The sequence below is a fragment of the Cladophialophora bantiana genome (genome assembly GCF_000835475.1).
Source record: "Cladophialophora bantiana CBS 173.52 unplaced genomic scaffold supercont1.5, whole genome shotgun sequence".
Classification (NCBI taxonomy): Eukaryota; Fungi; Ascomycota; class Eurotiomycetes; order Chaetothyriales; family Herpotrichiellaceae; genus Cladophialophora; species Cladophialophora bantiana.
This window is the reverse complement of record NW_015971579.1, coordinates 1492552-1509162: the sequence shown is the minus strand read 5'-3', so window position 1 is coordinate 1509162 and position 16611 is coordinate 1492552. Positions and strand designations below refer to the sequence as shown.

Sequence of the window (16611 nt, the reverse complement as noted above, 5' to 3'; positions counted from 1 at the left end):
TGCAGGGGCTGATGATTGTTAATCTTCTTGGATCGAGTCTGCTCGATACTGTGGTGGTCTTTTTGATTAACAGCTCCTTGGACGCGTTGTTGATATCTAGGTAGACGAGCTTGGAATATATGAGGTGGGTTAGAGTCTCGTATGGCGATGGCGACCCGTTAAGCGTGTTTTCGGGTGAATGGAGGACGGCAGTGATAGTAGGCAGTGATAACTGACAATGACAGTAGACAATGATAGGAGTCAATAATGGAAGTGACTGGACTTAAGTGAATGGCAGAGTGATTAAGCCCATGCTCACCGAATCACAGTGAAGAGTTTGACAAGATGGTGAAAATAGGAGCTGCAGTGAATTCTTACATTTTGCTAGGCAGGCGGCACATTCAGTCGTGTGATTTTACTCAGAGACGTGGAAATGCGTCTTCACCACCCTCTTGCCATCTCTGTATCGATCAAACAGCTCGTTCACCTTGTCCGCATCCAGCCCCTTGACCACCTCGTACTTAGTCGGCTTCAACTTCCCGTCCAGCAAATACTGCGGCAAACGGTCCCAAAAGGGCCTGCACAAGTCGGCCTTGGCATGCGAACTGCCAAAGGTGTTGAGCAGCTCATAGCCTTCCTTTTTCGCATGGACCTGAGACTCGTCGACAGGCCCTGTGGGGAGCAGCCGGGCGAGCTTGCCCCTCTTGGTCGAAGAGAGGGCGTTGATCGCTATGGTCTGAGTAGGCGGCGGGTTGATGGCGTCGTAGGCGTACACGAGCTCGTCACCTACCACGTCGCGGATCCGCTTGGTGAGTTCTTCGGGGGAAGCATGGCGATCAATGACATGTGTCGCGCCTAAGGATCTCAACTCGGCCTCGTCGCCGCCGACCACGACGATGCGTCCTATCCCAGCCAAAGCAGCAAGCTGAACGCCGAACCTTCCGCAGTTGCTCCCTCCACCCATGATAAGCAGCGTAGTGCCCTTGTAGTCAAAGTTTGACGCGGCAGGAGTCCAGGGAGCAGGAATCGCCAGCGTGGAAGCATCAAAGAGCGCAACAAGTGGAGCAACGGCGTTGGTCGGCAATGTCGCCCCGTCATCATCTGTGAATCCCTCGGGGATCTTGGCCGAGAAGTCGACGTCGAAAACAGCGTACTCCTGGAACCCGTTCTGGGCATAACGTTTGTCGAAGCCAGCGTGTCCGACGACGTGGTCGCCAATGGCATATTTTGTCACATTCGGACCGAGAGCGACGACTTCGCCCACAATGTCGTTGGTGAGGATAGCGGGTAAGTTCTCGGCGATGAAGAGGCCGCGGTCGCGGGCTTTTTCGTCGTGCGGGTTCGGCCCAGCCACGGTGACGCGCACAAGGATCTGTCCTAAGCCTGGTTGAGGCACTGGATGATCTGTCTTGAGGACGAGAGGCTTGCCGACCTCGGTGACAAGAAGAGCCTTTTGAGTCTTGGGAACCATGTTCAGGCTTGTATGTCTGGTTCAGATCACGCGATGCAAGAAATGTGGGTGAGTTTAATAGGGAGCTGTCTGAGAGGTGATACTTCAAAACCCTTGGATGTTTTCAACTGAGGGCTCTCAATGTTCTTCTCCTCGTGTGTGGGGGCCGACTGAGCAGCTCTTAAATACCTTTCAAGCCTCCTGCCATCAGCGGAAACGACGCGCACATTGGTCACCATCGTTGCTCCGTTCGATGTCCGTTCCATCAGACCACAAGTCACAAAACAAGGCTGGCATGGGACTGATGCTTCGTCCCCACTAATCGAAGTCGCGATCTTCGACCGCTTACTAATGGGAAAATCGGACGAGGAGGAACAGCTTCCCCGGGACAAAGAGCCAGTCTGGGGCCAGCTTGGATTGAACGCGGCCTTAAAGGCGCCCGGACCTTTTGAGCGGGTTGACCGGGCTTTCCGAATGCCGATTGTCTTGGGTGCGTTGGAAGGGTACAGAGCAAAGAGCATGTGGGAGTGGACCAGACTACCAAGTACTCGCGAATGAAAAACCTACCTAGGTAATTACTCCATAGTCCGATTTGATTTCCTGCATGGCACGGTTCGTTTGTTTCACGAAATTTATTCTTGATTGCAAGAACCCTGATATTTTACTGGGAAATTCGTTGTCGTTACGAAGAATTGCATGCTAAGCCATGAACAAAATTACACTATAGTTATACAATATTCCTAGCGCCTAGTAATTTATATGAGAAATAAAACTAGCGCATGGGGCTAGGATAGCGGTCAGAAACTTTCCTCTTCTACAGAAATCCTACTTGATGAGCACCTGGTTGCGATGGATCCCATGCCTGATCAAAGAGAACTTCACCTACAGCCGATCCTACCTCCAGATTAATCGACTTTTCAAGACTACCGCCAAACTGGGCCCTAATGTGAAATCACTACAACCTCCGCCACACAGCAGTCGTCACAGGTCAAATTCCTCCTCCGTCCGTCACCACTGACGTATTCCACATCTCACAAATTCAAGGGGTTCATATAGAACATTCATTTTCCATTGGTTAACATATCGCATCACGGGTGGAGGCCGGCGGCGGAGGCGGCCGGTATTGTTGTACATGCACACCAGAGCCGTTGCATTGGTGCATGGTGACAAGGGCAGGTGGCAGGTGATTGAAGATAGTTGTACACATTAGGACGAGGCAGAGCCTTCAAGGTAAACATAAACCCTATGAAAACGCCGATGCCAATAATACGCCTAAAATAACAGCTTCCTTGACACCATAAAGATACAGCCAGCCCCCAAGCCAAAATTCTGCGAATTCAAACAACCCATGATATCCCCAACCCTCTCTTCTGAGGCTGCCCAATCTGTCCTCCCATTGGAATATCAGTGATGGCCATACAGCTTTGACAATTGCTCGGCTTGTTGTAGCTCTCCTTATTAGATGGGTTCGCAGACCATGAGCACATCCAAGCACCGTCTAAAGACGACCAACACCAAGTCCGCTTGTGTCCCTACGGACCAGTCCAAGACGTTAATTTCACAATCCATTTTCTTTTGCAATGGCGAGATCGGGAAAATCAAGAGGGGGGGCTGTACTTATGTGTCAACACATGAAAATTTTCCACAACTGATATATTCCTCCGAAATCGCCGGATTTGTCACCTACGCCGTGACATTGTAGCTATACACAACACAAGCATGTGTGATATTGCTCGGAGAGTCTTTATAGCCACTCAGCACCTAGTTCAGCATCGAAGTGTATGTGGGCGTGTCAATTGTCGCCCACCAGCCACAGTTTGTGGGTTTCTGGCTCACGGTGAATTGCAGAAGCCAATCAACCCCGTCGGCTTGGGGTGGAAGGTCAACGTATGGTTGTTCATTGGAGATGACCGTGCCAGCGGGAGTCGTCGTCGATGCCGCCTCCATGGTTGACCAATATTCATCCCAAGTTGACATCCAGGAGCTAAGTGACGATTGGTAGTCCGCAGGATAGTCTGTCCTTACCGCGAACGGGGCACTCATTGCTGCGAATGTCGTTGCAACTTCTACCGTGCAAGTTGCAGATGCTGGCGAAATCGTCTGTGCAATGAGATCTAGGGCAGATTCATTTGAAATTTTTAGCGCTCTGTCCTAAACATCGAATATGGAATAGGGTTGATGTCTGAATGGAGTTCCTATCGGTATATTCTGTGCAAATGGCCCCGACGGGTACTCTCCATTGAGAACAGCCTGATAATAAGTGACATTGCAAAGTTCACCAGATTGTCTGCGGTTTGCATCACCCATGATCCGGTATTGACCGTCCCTGCGAGCACTTTAGAAATCTGAGATTCATAAACTTGGACCCACCGACTCGGCCTGATCTGGACCCATAGATCGGTAACATGTAGTTTCGGGGGCAAGCTTGAGACTCGGTCGATATGAAACATCTCGTGTATGAATGTCTCGGCTAGTAGTTCACATCAGATCTATACCAACTCTGCTAGGAATAGACAATACCTTTTTTACCCATAACCCCACAACCCCAGATCATACCTCTCCGCTGGTGGACGAGAAGGCATTGACCCTAAAATACCCCTACATTGAGATCAGGGAATGGGAGACAGAAGGCTATATAGGGGCCGTCGTTGTTGGAGCCTCCTGACTTGACTGTATAGGCATTAATGTTTGCGGAACATGGACAGAGGTTTCGTGGATCGTCGCATCGAGCGTTAATTCCATTAGTATAGAGATCTATCGTAGCCGCAAGTTGGTGAGAATCCTTTGCGGAAATGAGGCTAGATAGAATGGAAGCATGAATACTCGGTAAGGGGTAGACAGACAACTGTAGAGACAGTCGATGTTCTGGTAGTCTCAGACGGCACCAGAGCCTTCAATACATGCAATCTGCGTGACGGTGAAAAACCCCTATTTGCTGAAACAAAGGTAATGAAGAAAATATACTGGCTGCAAATCACAACGTTGAGTAGTTCCATACCAAGGCTGACTGAATGGGGACCTCAGATATTCTATTGCAGGTGGTAAGTCCCAATTAATACCTATGCACGGTCCGAAGCATTTGATATTAGCTCGATTCAAGGCTCCTGCAGTGTTCCAAAATGCTTGCACTATGTCGCGCTGCTGGAAAAAATCACGCTCTTCGAATCCAACAAGGCGAGTTAGTGGCGTTCAACTCTTCATCAGTGATCCGAGTCCCAAAATCGGGGAGAGAAGAGACCTGGGCAAAGACAAGTCGAGTTAGATATTGAAAGAAGAAGGGGTAGATTATGACGCTTTTTGGAAGGCGCTCGAAAAACATAGTAATAAGAACATCAGGGTTTCTAACCTGCCTTACAACAAAAACTTATTAAAGCTTGGGCAGAGATACGAACTTTGAGTTGACATCGAGGGAAGGAATTTTGCCATTTATAACACCGTGAGCTCGCAACATTTGGCTGGTTCCTGACTCCTGGATGTCGATAAGTATAGCCCTTCCGACACGCTAAATTTGGCTTGTTGATTGGAATTAGATACCGTGATGATAATGTTGGAGACAATGAATATAATTTACAGTCCATGACATGCTGGAGGACACCCCAGGTCCAAGCCACGACGCTGGTGTCATACGGGAAGACTGTAAAGGCAAAACGACAAAACCACCAGCGCACTGTCTCAATTGTATATGCGCTCCTAAAATACTACTACGCCTTCGACAGTGGGCTCGTGTAACAGTACATCCCCCTTTGCACTAGAACTTAAGTGCCTATATTGTACTCGTTGTAATGCTGTCTCAATTTTCAGAATTATATCATTGCCGAACGCGCCGAATAACCTAGCCGCGCGTCTGTAAAATGAGGGCTTTAGGAGGGCTATTTAAACAAGAACAGAGCCAATTTCGTTCCTTCTATCTTCCTTGCCCATTGACCAAGATCAGGCCTCAGAGGTCGACGCTGTCTCATCTTTGACATTGCACTTGCTGCGGTCTTTATCGCCCTACTGGGAGCGCCGCGGTGGGGAAAGGGGGTCTGAGCCTCGCTGGGCTGAATAGCGGCCGTGCCCCGATCATGTCCGGCCTAGGAAAGCGGCTTTGTTCTGTGCGCAACTGGCATCAACCGCTTTAAAATAATGATTCAAGGACGCGCTTCCTGACGAACCATCCTTGGGGCTTTCCTGGCACAGTCTACCCGTGTACCCAATAAGGTTCCTTCAACATGCCAAGCAGCACTAAATTCATAAGCGAGGCGCTCCTCATTGGTCAGTCGAGGAGCGATTCCACTTCTCAAAGCACTTTCCGCCTCTTTGAGGAGCGTCCTCCTTGGGATCACAACTTGGAAGCGCTGTACGAATGGTCTCTTGAGAGCGGCCGAGTTAGTTGGCGCTAAATTTGACATCAAACTTCAAAGTTTCAGCAAGCTACTCTCTATGATGGTAGTAGTGCAAAGAACAGGTTTGGATCTATCTGCTTGATTATGTTCTGTCCCCCTGGCTATTCAGAGAGACTCTGTCTGTTTATACACACTTTGGCCTCTGATTTGAAGGCCATTCCTGAAACCTCCTATTCTGTCGCTATCCTATTATAGGTCTGCGAGAACAGCGATGTTGAGGTAGGTGCCGCAGTTGAAATGCTTAACGACTCAGGTGGTTTGTCACAGTGGCGATCTCGTGACCTTGTCAACAGCAGTAAAGGAAGCACAGACCATCGCAAGGAGAGCTGCGTGAGATCAAGTACGGAGCAAGCTGAAGTGGAGTCATGGTTGAAGCAGAGTGCGGCAGATTCAAAAGTTGATGTCTCAACAACAGCATCTTTGGATGCTTTTGGATGAGTTGAGGGAAATGCTACGGCTGCTTAATTCTCTTGGTGGCGTATTGAACCAATTTGGGGTCAGAAAAGGTTACAGGTCTATCTGGAGTGAAAGGCGTGAACAAAGGCGTCACAGCGCCAAGTAGGCCCAAATAGCCCAGGAAAATATGGTGGAAGGAACGTTGGCAACGGAGTTTAGACTAGTGTCTGTGGCGAAATAACGTTCAAGAAGGCAGAGGGATCATCAAAGGCCTACTATTACAAGGGAGTGAAATGCAAATCTAAGCTGCAGTAGTAGATGAAGCCATGGAAGCCAAATTGCTAAGACGTCAGAGTTGATTAACCGGCAATACGGAGTAAACGTTGCCGAACACGATGGCGGCTGAGAAATCCACTCGGGATGAGTCCACTTCTTTTCCCGAGTCGTGTCGGTTAGATGATCAATATTCCAAGTTCAACTCCGTTGCTAAGCACAGACGAGTCGAACGAATGCGTCAACGACAAAGGGAGTGCCAGCTAGAAACGGGACAAGCAAGATAACAGGGACGGGACACACCACACATCAACTGTTGCAACTCATCAAACACGAGAGACGACAAACATGTGTGACAGCCGTCCTGGTCACCTCTTGTACGGTGGCAGCAAAAATATTTTCTTTGAGAAAAGAACAGGGATCGTTTCTGGGCCACGAGGATGCCGACCGATGTCATGAAACTTTCTCATCCAGTAACTCCTCGTCTTAAACCTCGTTGCATCTTCATGTTGCCCTTGACAATTCAACAGCGCCGGGTCATAAACCAGAACGGCTAGCGCCGAATCAATACCACCTCCAGAACTCCCCTCTCGTTCAATCATCTCGATCGCGTCTTGCCCATCTTCCTCTTGCCCTTGATCAAATGAGCTGGCAATGAAGCTGTCTCATGTCGATCTGCCTCGCCCTGTCTGGCCATACGGTTCATCTTCCGCTGGCTCAGCTTCGCCATACGCTCTGCCTTGTCCCGCTTCACTGGGTCCGTCACCCCTGTTGCACTCATGCCCAATCCATCAGTGAGCCTGTTGGTCTTCGGGGCTCTGGACAGAGACTTCGCCAGTCTCATAGAGGCTGTTTCGTCGAGCTCCATCTGGTCGCCGGCGACTGAAGCAGGCTTGGCGTTGCGAATTTCCGCTCTCGCTCGGTCAACAGGTGCTGATGCGTCAAGGCCGATCGAGGTGAAATGCTTCTCCATTTGCCCAAGTGTCCTCGTCTTCTTCGCCCGTGGTATCTGAGCTTTGTTCTTCAAGCTCTTCTTCATACGTGCCTCGTTCATCATGAGCGTCCTCTTGTTGCGGATAAGGTCTGCCTTCATGCGAATTTCTGCGTCATCTTCATCTTCCATGCTGTCGCTCTCGTCGTAGAATCCTTCTGCCGTCAACTTCTCCTCCTCAGCTTCTAGCTCCGCAAGTCTCTGCTCAATATCCGGGTCGACATAGTCAGCAATGTTCTTGCCGTTGAAGAATTCGGGAATCTTATCATGATTCCATTCCGGGACGGCGAGATCGTAGAATTTCTTCAGATCAATGTTGTAGACGCCTGCACCTCCATTTTCTTCCTCGATGTCGCGCTCTAATTTTCTTCTTTCTGGATCTGATTTGTCGTACTTCTTGTGGGTGCCATTTCTGACGGCTTCTGGGATGTGAGTTTCGATTACGGTGCCTTCTAAGGGTCTGGCCACATGTATTCTGGCCATAAGATCACCCAGACGGCCTGTTGGCGCATCTGCGGTGGCAGATTGTGCCGCTTGTCCAGCCTTTAGTTTTGCCGCCACACGGTCTGCAATCAATCGATCACAAACTGTGTTCTTTACCTCTTGAACTCCTTCGTTTGTGACGCACGACAATCGAAGAAGCTCAGTGTTGGAGTTTTGGGTCAGCAAATCCTTCAATTGTTGCTGTGTTTCGGGGTCCAAGTCCTCCGGCTTCATCACGTCGGTCTTGTTCACCACAATGAAAACAAGCTTGTTGGCAAAAAGTGGTTTAATTGAGTTGAAAAGCGCCATCTGCGCAGAGACCGAGTAGCCACATTGTTCTGACAGATCCATAAAATACAGAATGGCGGATCTTAAATGCGCGATTGCTGTAATGGATTGCATTTCGATTGTGTTCATCTCCTCAAGTGGGTGATCGAGAATACCGGGTGTGTCAATGGCTTGAAATCTGAGATATTTGTAGTCGAAATGTCCAACAAAGAGCGATTTGGTGGTGAAAGCATAGGGTTGAACGTCAACGTCGGCTCGAGTGATCGACTTTAAGAAACTGGATTTCCCGACATTCGGATAACCACAGATGAGAAGTGTTCGAGTATTTGGGTCTATGCTTGGGAGACGCCCGAGGTGTTGTCGCACCTGCTCCAGATACACGAGAGGGTCTTTCAGTCTCTTGCAGATTGTGGCCATTCGGCCTAAAGCAGCCCGCTTGAGGGATTTGCATTGAAACAATGACTGGGCATACTTGAGGAGCCTGACATAGTCCCGGGACACTGTTTCTATCAGCCTTTTGGCGGTTGATAGCGTGCCCAGAGCGATTTTGAAGTGGTCGGCATCGTAAAGGGTATTGAGGAGGTCTTTGTGGAAAGGATGAATGTCTTGGAGTCGAGGAAATCCTTCGAGGATAGCTTGCAGCTTTTCACAGAACGTTTCGGAGGTGAACTTGACTTTTCGCGTATAGAAACCTGTAAATCTTTTTTAGCCGGGCTCTCTCCTTCACACACAAACCATAAACATGATACAAACCTCTAATTCTGCTAATTTTGAAGCCCGCACGAATCTGAGTAGGCAGCCGCCGCTGGGTCCGGCTGAGAACGATGTCAATGAATTCCTGGGAAGTTGGAACCGGTGCAATGTCCTTCCAAGTCGTCTTCATCTTGCCGAAAAGCGTTCAAGGCGGCAATGAAAGGGGGAGAAAGAGGTCGTGGCAGTTACAAAAGTTCGAATGCGGGCGGCACAAAATTTCGCAAACTCGAAATTCGCTTATCGCTTATCGGTGAAAGGGCAACTTTGCCGAATGCCAAGGTGTTGACCAGACGTTCTCCCATTGGCCAGACCACGGCCGAGTCACGAAAAGCTCTTGCACCGAGTCTCGAACTATCTCGCTACCTAGCGAGCTAGGTACTTGTAGAGCGGCTGCGAACGAGTTATCTAACATCTTAATGATATTACTCAAGTGTCTATTTTTTGTGACCTCCCATTTGATGTTCTCGCCAACTCCATCGAAGCTGTAAAAGATGAAAACCACACGCCCAGAATTTCCGGTCCCTGCGTCGCCTATGACCACTGCTCGCTTGGTCCTTCGACCCATCCAACAATCAGATCTAGAAGACTTCCATGTCCTTCGCACAGAGATTGAAGTAATGAAGTGGACTTCGACCGGGAAAGTCGACACTGATAAGGAGGCCACACAAGTATGGATGAACAGATATCTTCCGCCAAACGATGCCACCACTTTCAACTTTGCCATTGAGGAGCGGGCGGGCCCCGGCAAGGCAATCGGTGTGTTGGGCTGTCATATCTCGGAACCACCCGAGTGTGGTTATATGTTGCGCACAGAGTTCTGGGGTCAAGGGTATGCTACAGAAGCACTTCAGCGATGGCTTCAAGCTTGGTGGGAGTTGCCTCGAAAAGAAGTGATGATCGAGGGGGAAGACGTGGGATCGAGGTCCGATGATAGGGTTGCAACGGTGCCCGAAGTCCTCAGAGCAAATATAGATGGCAGAAACGTTGCAAGTGCCAAAATCTTGGCTAAATGTGGGTTTCACCTAGTCTCGGAGGAGCTGATTGAAGAGGATGGAATGGCCACCAAATTGATCACTTTCGAACTCGCTCGGCCAGAATAGGGTTCAGAATTACCGCTCTATTTTTGGGCCTTCGCGCGCTTTTCTTCGTCTTGCCGTTTCATTTCTTTCCGCATCTCGTCCTTGATTCGTGATATCGTACCAATGCCTCCGTACACCAAGGCAGTATAAACCATGGCCACGTTGGCGCCCGCGTTGAGGACGTCGAGAGCTTGTTTGCCGTTGGTAATTCCGCCAGTTGCAAAAATTACCTTCGGCTGATCGACGGATTCCATGTGTGCTGGACCAGATTCAAGTCGGTCGAGGGCGTCACGCTGCGTCACAGGAGGAAGTCGCTCAATGGCTTCTTGAATTGACTTCAGCTGCTTTTTCTCTTCCACCAAACGTACCTCTGAACCAGATGCGGGCGCTTCTTCGACCTCGGCGGTTCCTGTCTCCGCCTGTGGTATGTCATATTGGTGCTCTGTTGGAGGGTTCATCGGAGGTTGCTCCTCCGGGCCACGCTGTTCAAGCATGCCAGAAACGGGCACAACACCAGTCTCAACGGATGCCGCGATTCTGTCGGAGTCCGAGATGGGTTCGCTGGCAGGGCTGGGCTCTTGAGAGCTGGATTCCAGAGTGGCCTTGATCCGATCCGCTTCAGCTTCCAGCGCCCCTTTCCTCCTCGTCCAAGTGTTTGACGTATTGACAGATGCAGGCTTCTCTGCCAAAAGCTTCCTGTACTTTTTCACCAAATCAACCGTATTTTCAAAGAGATGGGGCCCAGAAAACCCTCCCTTTTCAAGCATATTTTGTTGCTCGCGCGGAGATAGGTCTTTCAAGTGAGGAAGAGGCTCAGGTCGACGATTGGTAGTGTTGCCCACGATGACTCCATCCACACCAGCAGCCCAGACCGCGTCACATATTCCCGCGATCTCCGATTCTGAATCCTCGTCCGGGCTCACTTTAACCATCACATATGGCCGCGTTTGCCTCTCTACAGATCTAGCTGCATTTACTACCCCACTCAGAATCTTTTGCAGCTTGTCAGACTGTTGCAGTGAGCGAAGACCGGGAGTATTGGGACTGGAAACGTTGACGACTAGGATATCAGCATACGGCCCAAGTTTGTCAACACAGTAAACGTAGTCGTTGGTGACAGCCTCGACGTCATCCCCGGGAGTGAACTTATTCTTGGCAATATTCACCGCGAGCAATTTGCCTGGGATCAAGCTGCCCGGTGGGACGCCTGCGATGCCATCAAGCACAGCCTTTTCCGCAATCTCATCGTCACCAAGGCCAAGGGAGTGGGCAAACTTTCTCACCCGATTTCGTAGTCTCATGGCCACATGGTCGGCACCTTCGGAATTTAATCCGTACCTATTGATCATAGCTTGTTGTGAAGTCAAACGGAAAACTCGAGGTTTTGCATTGCCCTCTTGCGGCAACGGAGTCGTTCCTCCAATCTCGATGATTGCGGGACCGATGTCAAACAGCACGTCCGGGATGTCGGCATGCTTGTCTATACCTGCAGAAGTGGCAATTGGATTCCGGAGACGTTGCCCGAAGACCTCGACTTCAAGATCATGCTTCTGATCGGGATCCCCTCGTTCACGTGGATGGAGGCCGAGCTCCCAAAGTGATTTGAGAATTGCATTGCCAGCGTGGTGGGCATCTTCGGGATCTCGATATACCAGCCTCAGAGCTGGAATGACAACGTAACGATGAATGCTTGCTCGAGTGTCGGTAACATAGAAGTAGATGATGCCAAGGCCGAAAACAAGCGTGGCGCCGTAGAGTACATCGACTAGTCGAGAGGTAAAGGTTGATTTCTCTTCAGAGGTGGAAGCATGTCTACGAAACGAAAGATTAGAGATTCGAGGACGGATGAGTGATGGATGAGCTGGTAAACGAGGTCGCGGAGCTCTAATGAGAAACCTCGTAGCTGTTTGTCTCATGATTGACTTGGCAACGATACCATGGGCGTCGGAGAAAGTGTTGAAAGTGTCAGTTGGGAGAAGAAGTTCTGTTATTTGAGAGAGAGTCGCTTCCCAGGTCGTTTGGGTCAGGACATGTTCATACAGAAGATTGAAGTCGTTCACAACAGAAAAGGAGCTTCGGAAATTCAAGCTGTCGGAAGATGCTTTAAAAAATCTGGTCGATGCTGATTGGGCACATGCCTAACCTCGTCAGACCTGCCTTTCTGAAACATAACTACTAGCACCACTAACATGCGCTAGTCAGCACTAGTCCTCCGCATATAACACTAAACTCGCGATGTAATTATTTTAATGAACGCGCCTTTTCTTGATGCTGTGAAATTGCATGGTGTGTAGGTACGGAAGACGTCTCTAGCTCCCACCTCCGATCCTGTGTCTCTGCTCCACCCGGAAGACGATCCCCTGAGAAGTCGGCCAGTCTATGCCCGTCTTCCTAGCTCTTTGCTCCCCTTGGGCCTCTATTAGAACGAAGATAGCGACAATTATGAACCCGAGGAGCAGCCCTGGGCTTCAGCTGAGATCGTAGTCTCTTCCTTCTTCGTTATCCACAATGCCATATTATACGGCCTCGGTCACAACAGTGCAGACCCGCCGGGATTCGACTTGAGGTGTTACATCCGTACTTAGGGCCACTGCAGAATACCAATGCAACTCATTCTGCGGGCAAAACAGGCAGCAACCACCCTCAATATCTCTGCAAACCCAAAAGCGAAATGAAGGCAAATTCTAGTAGATTCGTCGGACTATTGAGAACCTCGTAAAGGTCGACTCGAAGCGCCATCACTCTTCAATCTAGGCCAAAGCGCGTGGCCCAAATGAGGATTCATACAGGCTCTGAGTTCGATGAGAACAAGGCATGGCGTGGCGTGCATGCGAAGCAGATCGAGTGCACGAAAGAGCAGGCTAAGTCACTGAGCTTCGCCAGTTGAAAGCGATGACATTCAGCGAAACTGCAGAGTAATTATGCCCATTGGAATGAGTATGTCGTTGATCGAGTATACCAGAGGATCAGGGAAGACAACCAATTCGATCCCACTACCGGAACACAAATACTTGGGAGTGACATTTTGGCCCGACGCTTGTCACAATTCCAAACTCAACTTCCACAGAGCAGCAAGCAACGACCCGGCACTAGCCGGGCGCTCAGGTGACGAGTTTGCAAGGACGATGACCACGATTCAAAAGCGGGTTAGATCACGGCAGCATTCGTTCAGGGCATGAACGTCATCTCCTTGACAGACAACCACAGAATGTCAAAGAGCCCGAAATTCTTCAATTGAAGACGCACTTTACAACCAAAGAGAGATCTATATGGCTGCAAAGCGGCCTCGGAGCCTGCGGGCAATCGGCAATCCGGAGAGGCATGTGCTAAGCTGGTCCACTTTACTACAGTCACTGAAAATATTCTGGCGCAATTTTGAATCTCGATTGATATGGGCGCAAATGGGAATGCGGACCAGACTGCTATTTGCTTGAAGTAGCGAACCGCGCAGAAGGCATTCTAACAAGTACGCACATACCGACAATTATGTGTGGGCTTACTCTTAATCGTCCATCTGTAACATGATCAGTTGATCCTGCGGGGTGGACGTTTGCCACAATTTCCAACCTATTCGACTTCCAAGCTCCCGGTCATGAGGAGCCCGAACATCATACCACAGCTGACGAAGTCCACCTCTTGGTCTTGTTGGACGAGGCTCGTATGTCCTCGTCCAAGCCCGCAAATCATTGGCTGACGGCCGCCACCAAGAGCCTGGCACTTTCTATGATGCCTCGGCAACTGACTGGGCACCGAAAACCGCAAGAATACGGGTACGCGGGCTCTGTCTGGGCAGAAGCGAATCGGAGCGAGTTGGTTCAGAACATGAGACGGTCGTATGTCTAAATTTACCCCGGATTTGGGTGAGAAGACTGCATTGTACCTCATGCTCTTAACCATAATGCTCCAGCTGATCTGCAATCGCGTGACTCTGCCCAAGAAAGTGCAAGGCATCTTTCGAGGACAAGGCAGATTCCTGTCTCATGCTTTGCATGCAATACATATATATAAAACAGGACGTGTCTTTTGGCTCGAGATGATTTCCGCGCGCAAAGCACACTTAATTGCTTTGTTATATGCATGTCTCAGCGTCAACAGTCTTACATAACCTCACCGCAATTTTCGCCAGTCCTTCAGACTTCCTGAACCAAACAAACGTGCAAACCGTGGACAAGGCGATACACGACGCGTTTCTAGGCCCAGGGCGGCCCCGAATTTCTGACGCACAACTTCCAAAAGCAGTCCGAGGAGCAGCAGCCGTCTAACGCTGACGCAGCACTCCACATCAGCAAAAGTCTCAGCCACCATCTGGCGGGGGCGCCTTCACAGGCCTGAGCATTTCGAGTTTCCAGGTGCGCTCAGCCTTCCGTCTGCATCCGAGACGGCCGAGCCAACCGTCTGCGTTCCGGCAACCAAAACACCGGGACCCTTTTTTCAGTGTTTATCCACAATTATTACGATCCTGAGTCCTTGACGCCCTTTATATTGTAAAAGGTCAGTCAGGGTCACGTTGCTATTATATCCCTCAGTCAGCCCCAGGTGTCCAGGAATCGTCCCTTTTTCGAATTTGTTCTCTTCCCCAGATTTCTCCCAGACACTGAAGAGATCGAATTCAGCCTTCTCACCCACAGCCGCAAAATGGCTGACGCCGACTCGCTCCCTTCCTATAATGCGTTGTTCCCGGAGGAAGAGGCTAACATCGTCGTCAATGGCCGAAGACGCTACACGACCATCACTCTACGGGAGATCTACTATCCTGGGGGTTGTCCGTGTCATCCCAAGGAGAAGAAACTGTCCAAAAAGCGAAAGTCGAAACAAGAACCTTCGCGACCGCCGAATACATTCGAGCCAGATCCGCTGCACGACTGCCTATGGCTAGGACACGCACGACCGACAATCGCCGAAAGGTCAGCGAGTCAGAGCAGCGAGAGTTCGAGTCGATCAACCAGCAGCGACAACAGCAGCAGCAGCAGCTCTTCGAATTCGACGAACACGAACAGTTCCAACACGAGTGGCACGGCGCCGTCCGCCGATTCGAAATCTTCAAAAGCACGACCTTGGGACTGGTTTGCCCGCAGAACCTCGATCTGAGCGTCGTCGATGTCGATGCTGGGATTGTCCATAGGGGCTCTCCCGACGATCTTTCGACGCTACCGACTTCCCGCCATGAACCGGTGTTTGTGACCAGTGACATGAAGTGGTGGAAGCAGAAGCCATTTCTTCCGCCTTCGTTTCAGATCTTCCCCGGCGTTGCCCATCAGCGGCACCCACAGCACAAGTGGCTGCGAGGCAGGGAAGTTCCTCCGCTGGGAAGCGAGGTCACTAGGCCGCCACTGACGCCTCCGCACGAAACAGTCAGCCATATCCTCGCCAACCCTAGTGCAGACCCCGTCGATGTCCTCACGAGAACCAACTCCAAAAAGAGCTCGACCAACTTCAAGAAGGACGAACCATACCCTTTGGCGGAGATCAAGTACCAGGGCTGGCAAGGCTTCACTCGAATGTCCATCTCACTGACCGTCTACAACATCACTCCCGACATGCACCACTCTCCCCCGGCGCCGCAAGAACTCCACCACACCATTCCCGACATTCGGTCCCAATATACCATCGCCCGGTGCGGCTGGAAGCGCGAGTACATCTTAACCGGCTCCTCGTTATCATTGCCGGGCTACAAATGGCACTCGCCTCCAAGCCACAACAGCCAGGTCCTTTCAATGCCGGCCGTAGACGACGGCTTTGACCTGGCGAATGGGAATCTCCTGCTCGAAGACTCAAAGGGGACGCTCGTAGCCGTGTACAAGCAACGACGGGACCACGAGGTCTTGGGCGCCTTGACGGTGTTCCTGGCCAATGTCGTCGGCGGACCAAGCGTAGGGAACCACATGAACGGGAGCGGGAATGGACATGGACATGGACATGGGAATGGAAATATAGGGCACCGCGAGGAGAGAATCCCTCTCGAGGTCGTCGTAGCCAGCTGTCTGGCCGTCGTCGTGTACGAGCGGGTCGGGTGGCAAAATCTCTTGGGCCATTGACTTGAGCCATCAAGAGTTGTTTGGCTGGAACATTTTATGTTCTTTCTTTGTGATGACCAAACTGCATTTACGACACCGGAAAGGGTGGACTTTACACGGGTCCCCCTGGCGTTGCTTGGGCGGTTGGATATTTGAATTTCATGTACATATTCACACACTTCGATCGGCACCATGCATAGCGTGGCATGGCATTTTGCCTATGACTGCTCAAAAGGCACCGTGTGGGCACAGCACAGCTCAGCACAACACGGCGCCAGGGCGGGCAATAGCACATTTGGGGGCCACATGCATGCATAATGGCATTTTATGTATCCACCCACCCACCCACCTACTTCAACTAGCATTAGCATCAGCATTGGCATTGGCATCATCTGTCAGCAAAAGCCGGCGGGCATTTCCACCACATTCGCAGTTTATTTCCCCATCCCCATCCGCATCTCCTGTGATTTCTTCGGTACGTGTACTGTCCATGACGAGGAATGGCACCGGCTTTCATAGT

General features: G+C 50.5%; 6 protein-coding genes across 6 annotated transcripts; 2 read left to right on the top strand and 4 right to left on the bottom strand.

Annotated features, from left to right (window-relative positions):
- Nucleotides 1–394: 394 nt before the first annotated feature.
- On the bottom strand, nucleotides 395–1450 carry Z519_04142 (uncharacterized protein; the record flags this gene model as incomplete). The annotated part of the gene is made up of 1 exon (XM_016761888.1): nucleotides 395–1450. One exon carries the CDS (start codon nucleotides 1448–1450, stop codon nucleotides 395–397), a length of 1056 nt encoding a protein of 351 aa, XP_016622226.1.
- A 1740-nt stretch (nucleotides 1451–3190) lies between these two features.
- On the bottom strand, nucleotides 3191–3376 carry Z519_04141 (uncharacterized protein; the record flags this gene model as incomplete). Its single annotated transcript, XM_016761887.1, has 1 exon — nucleotides 3191–3376. One exon carries the CDS (start codon nucleotides 3374–3376, stop codon nucleotides 3191–3193), a length of 186 nt encoding a protein of 61 aa, XP_016622225.1.
- Nucleotides 3377–7081: 3705 nt separating this feature from the next.
- On the bottom strand, nucleotides 7082–9128 carry Z519_04140 (uncharacterized protein; the record flags this gene model as incomplete). The annotated part of the gene is made up of 2 exons (XM_016761886.1): nucleotides 7082–8937; nucleotides 8999–9128. The coding sequence occupies 2 exons, from the start codon at nucleotides 9126–9128 to the stop codon at nucleotides 7082–7084; spliced, it is 1986 nt and encodes a 661-aa protein (XP_016622224.1).
- A 403-nt stretch (nucleotides 9129–9531) lies between these two features.
- Nucleotides 9532–10098, top strand: Z519_04139 (uncharacterized protein; the record flags this gene model as incomplete). Its single annotated transcript, XM_016761885.1, has 1 exon — nucleotides 9532–10098. One exon carries the CDS (start codon nucleotides 9532–9534, stop codon nucleotides 10096–10098), a length of 567 nt encoding a protein of 188 aa, XP_016622223.1.
- A 17-nt stretch (nucleotides 10099–10115) lies between these two features.
- Nucleotides 10116–11993, bottom strand: Z519_04138 (dihydroorotate dehydrogenase (fumarate); the record flags this gene model as incomplete). The annotated part of the gene is made up of 1 exon (XM_016761884.1): nucleotides 10116–11993. The coding sequence occupies one exon, from the start codon at nucleotides 11991–11993 to the stop codon at nucleotides 10116–10118; it is 1878 nt and encodes a 625-aa protein (XP_016622222.1).
- A 2952-nt stretch (nucleotides 11994–14945) lies between these two features.
- On the top strand, nucleotides 14946–16112 carry Z519_04137 (uncharacterized protein; the record flags this gene model as incomplete). Its single annotated transcript, XM_016761883.1, has 1 exon — nucleotides 14946–16112. The coding sequence occupies one exon, from the start codon at nucleotides 14946–14948 to the stop codon at nucleotides 16110–16112; it is 1167 nt and encodes a 388-aa protein (XP_016622221.1).
- Nucleotides 16113–16611: the final 499 nt, after the last annotated feature.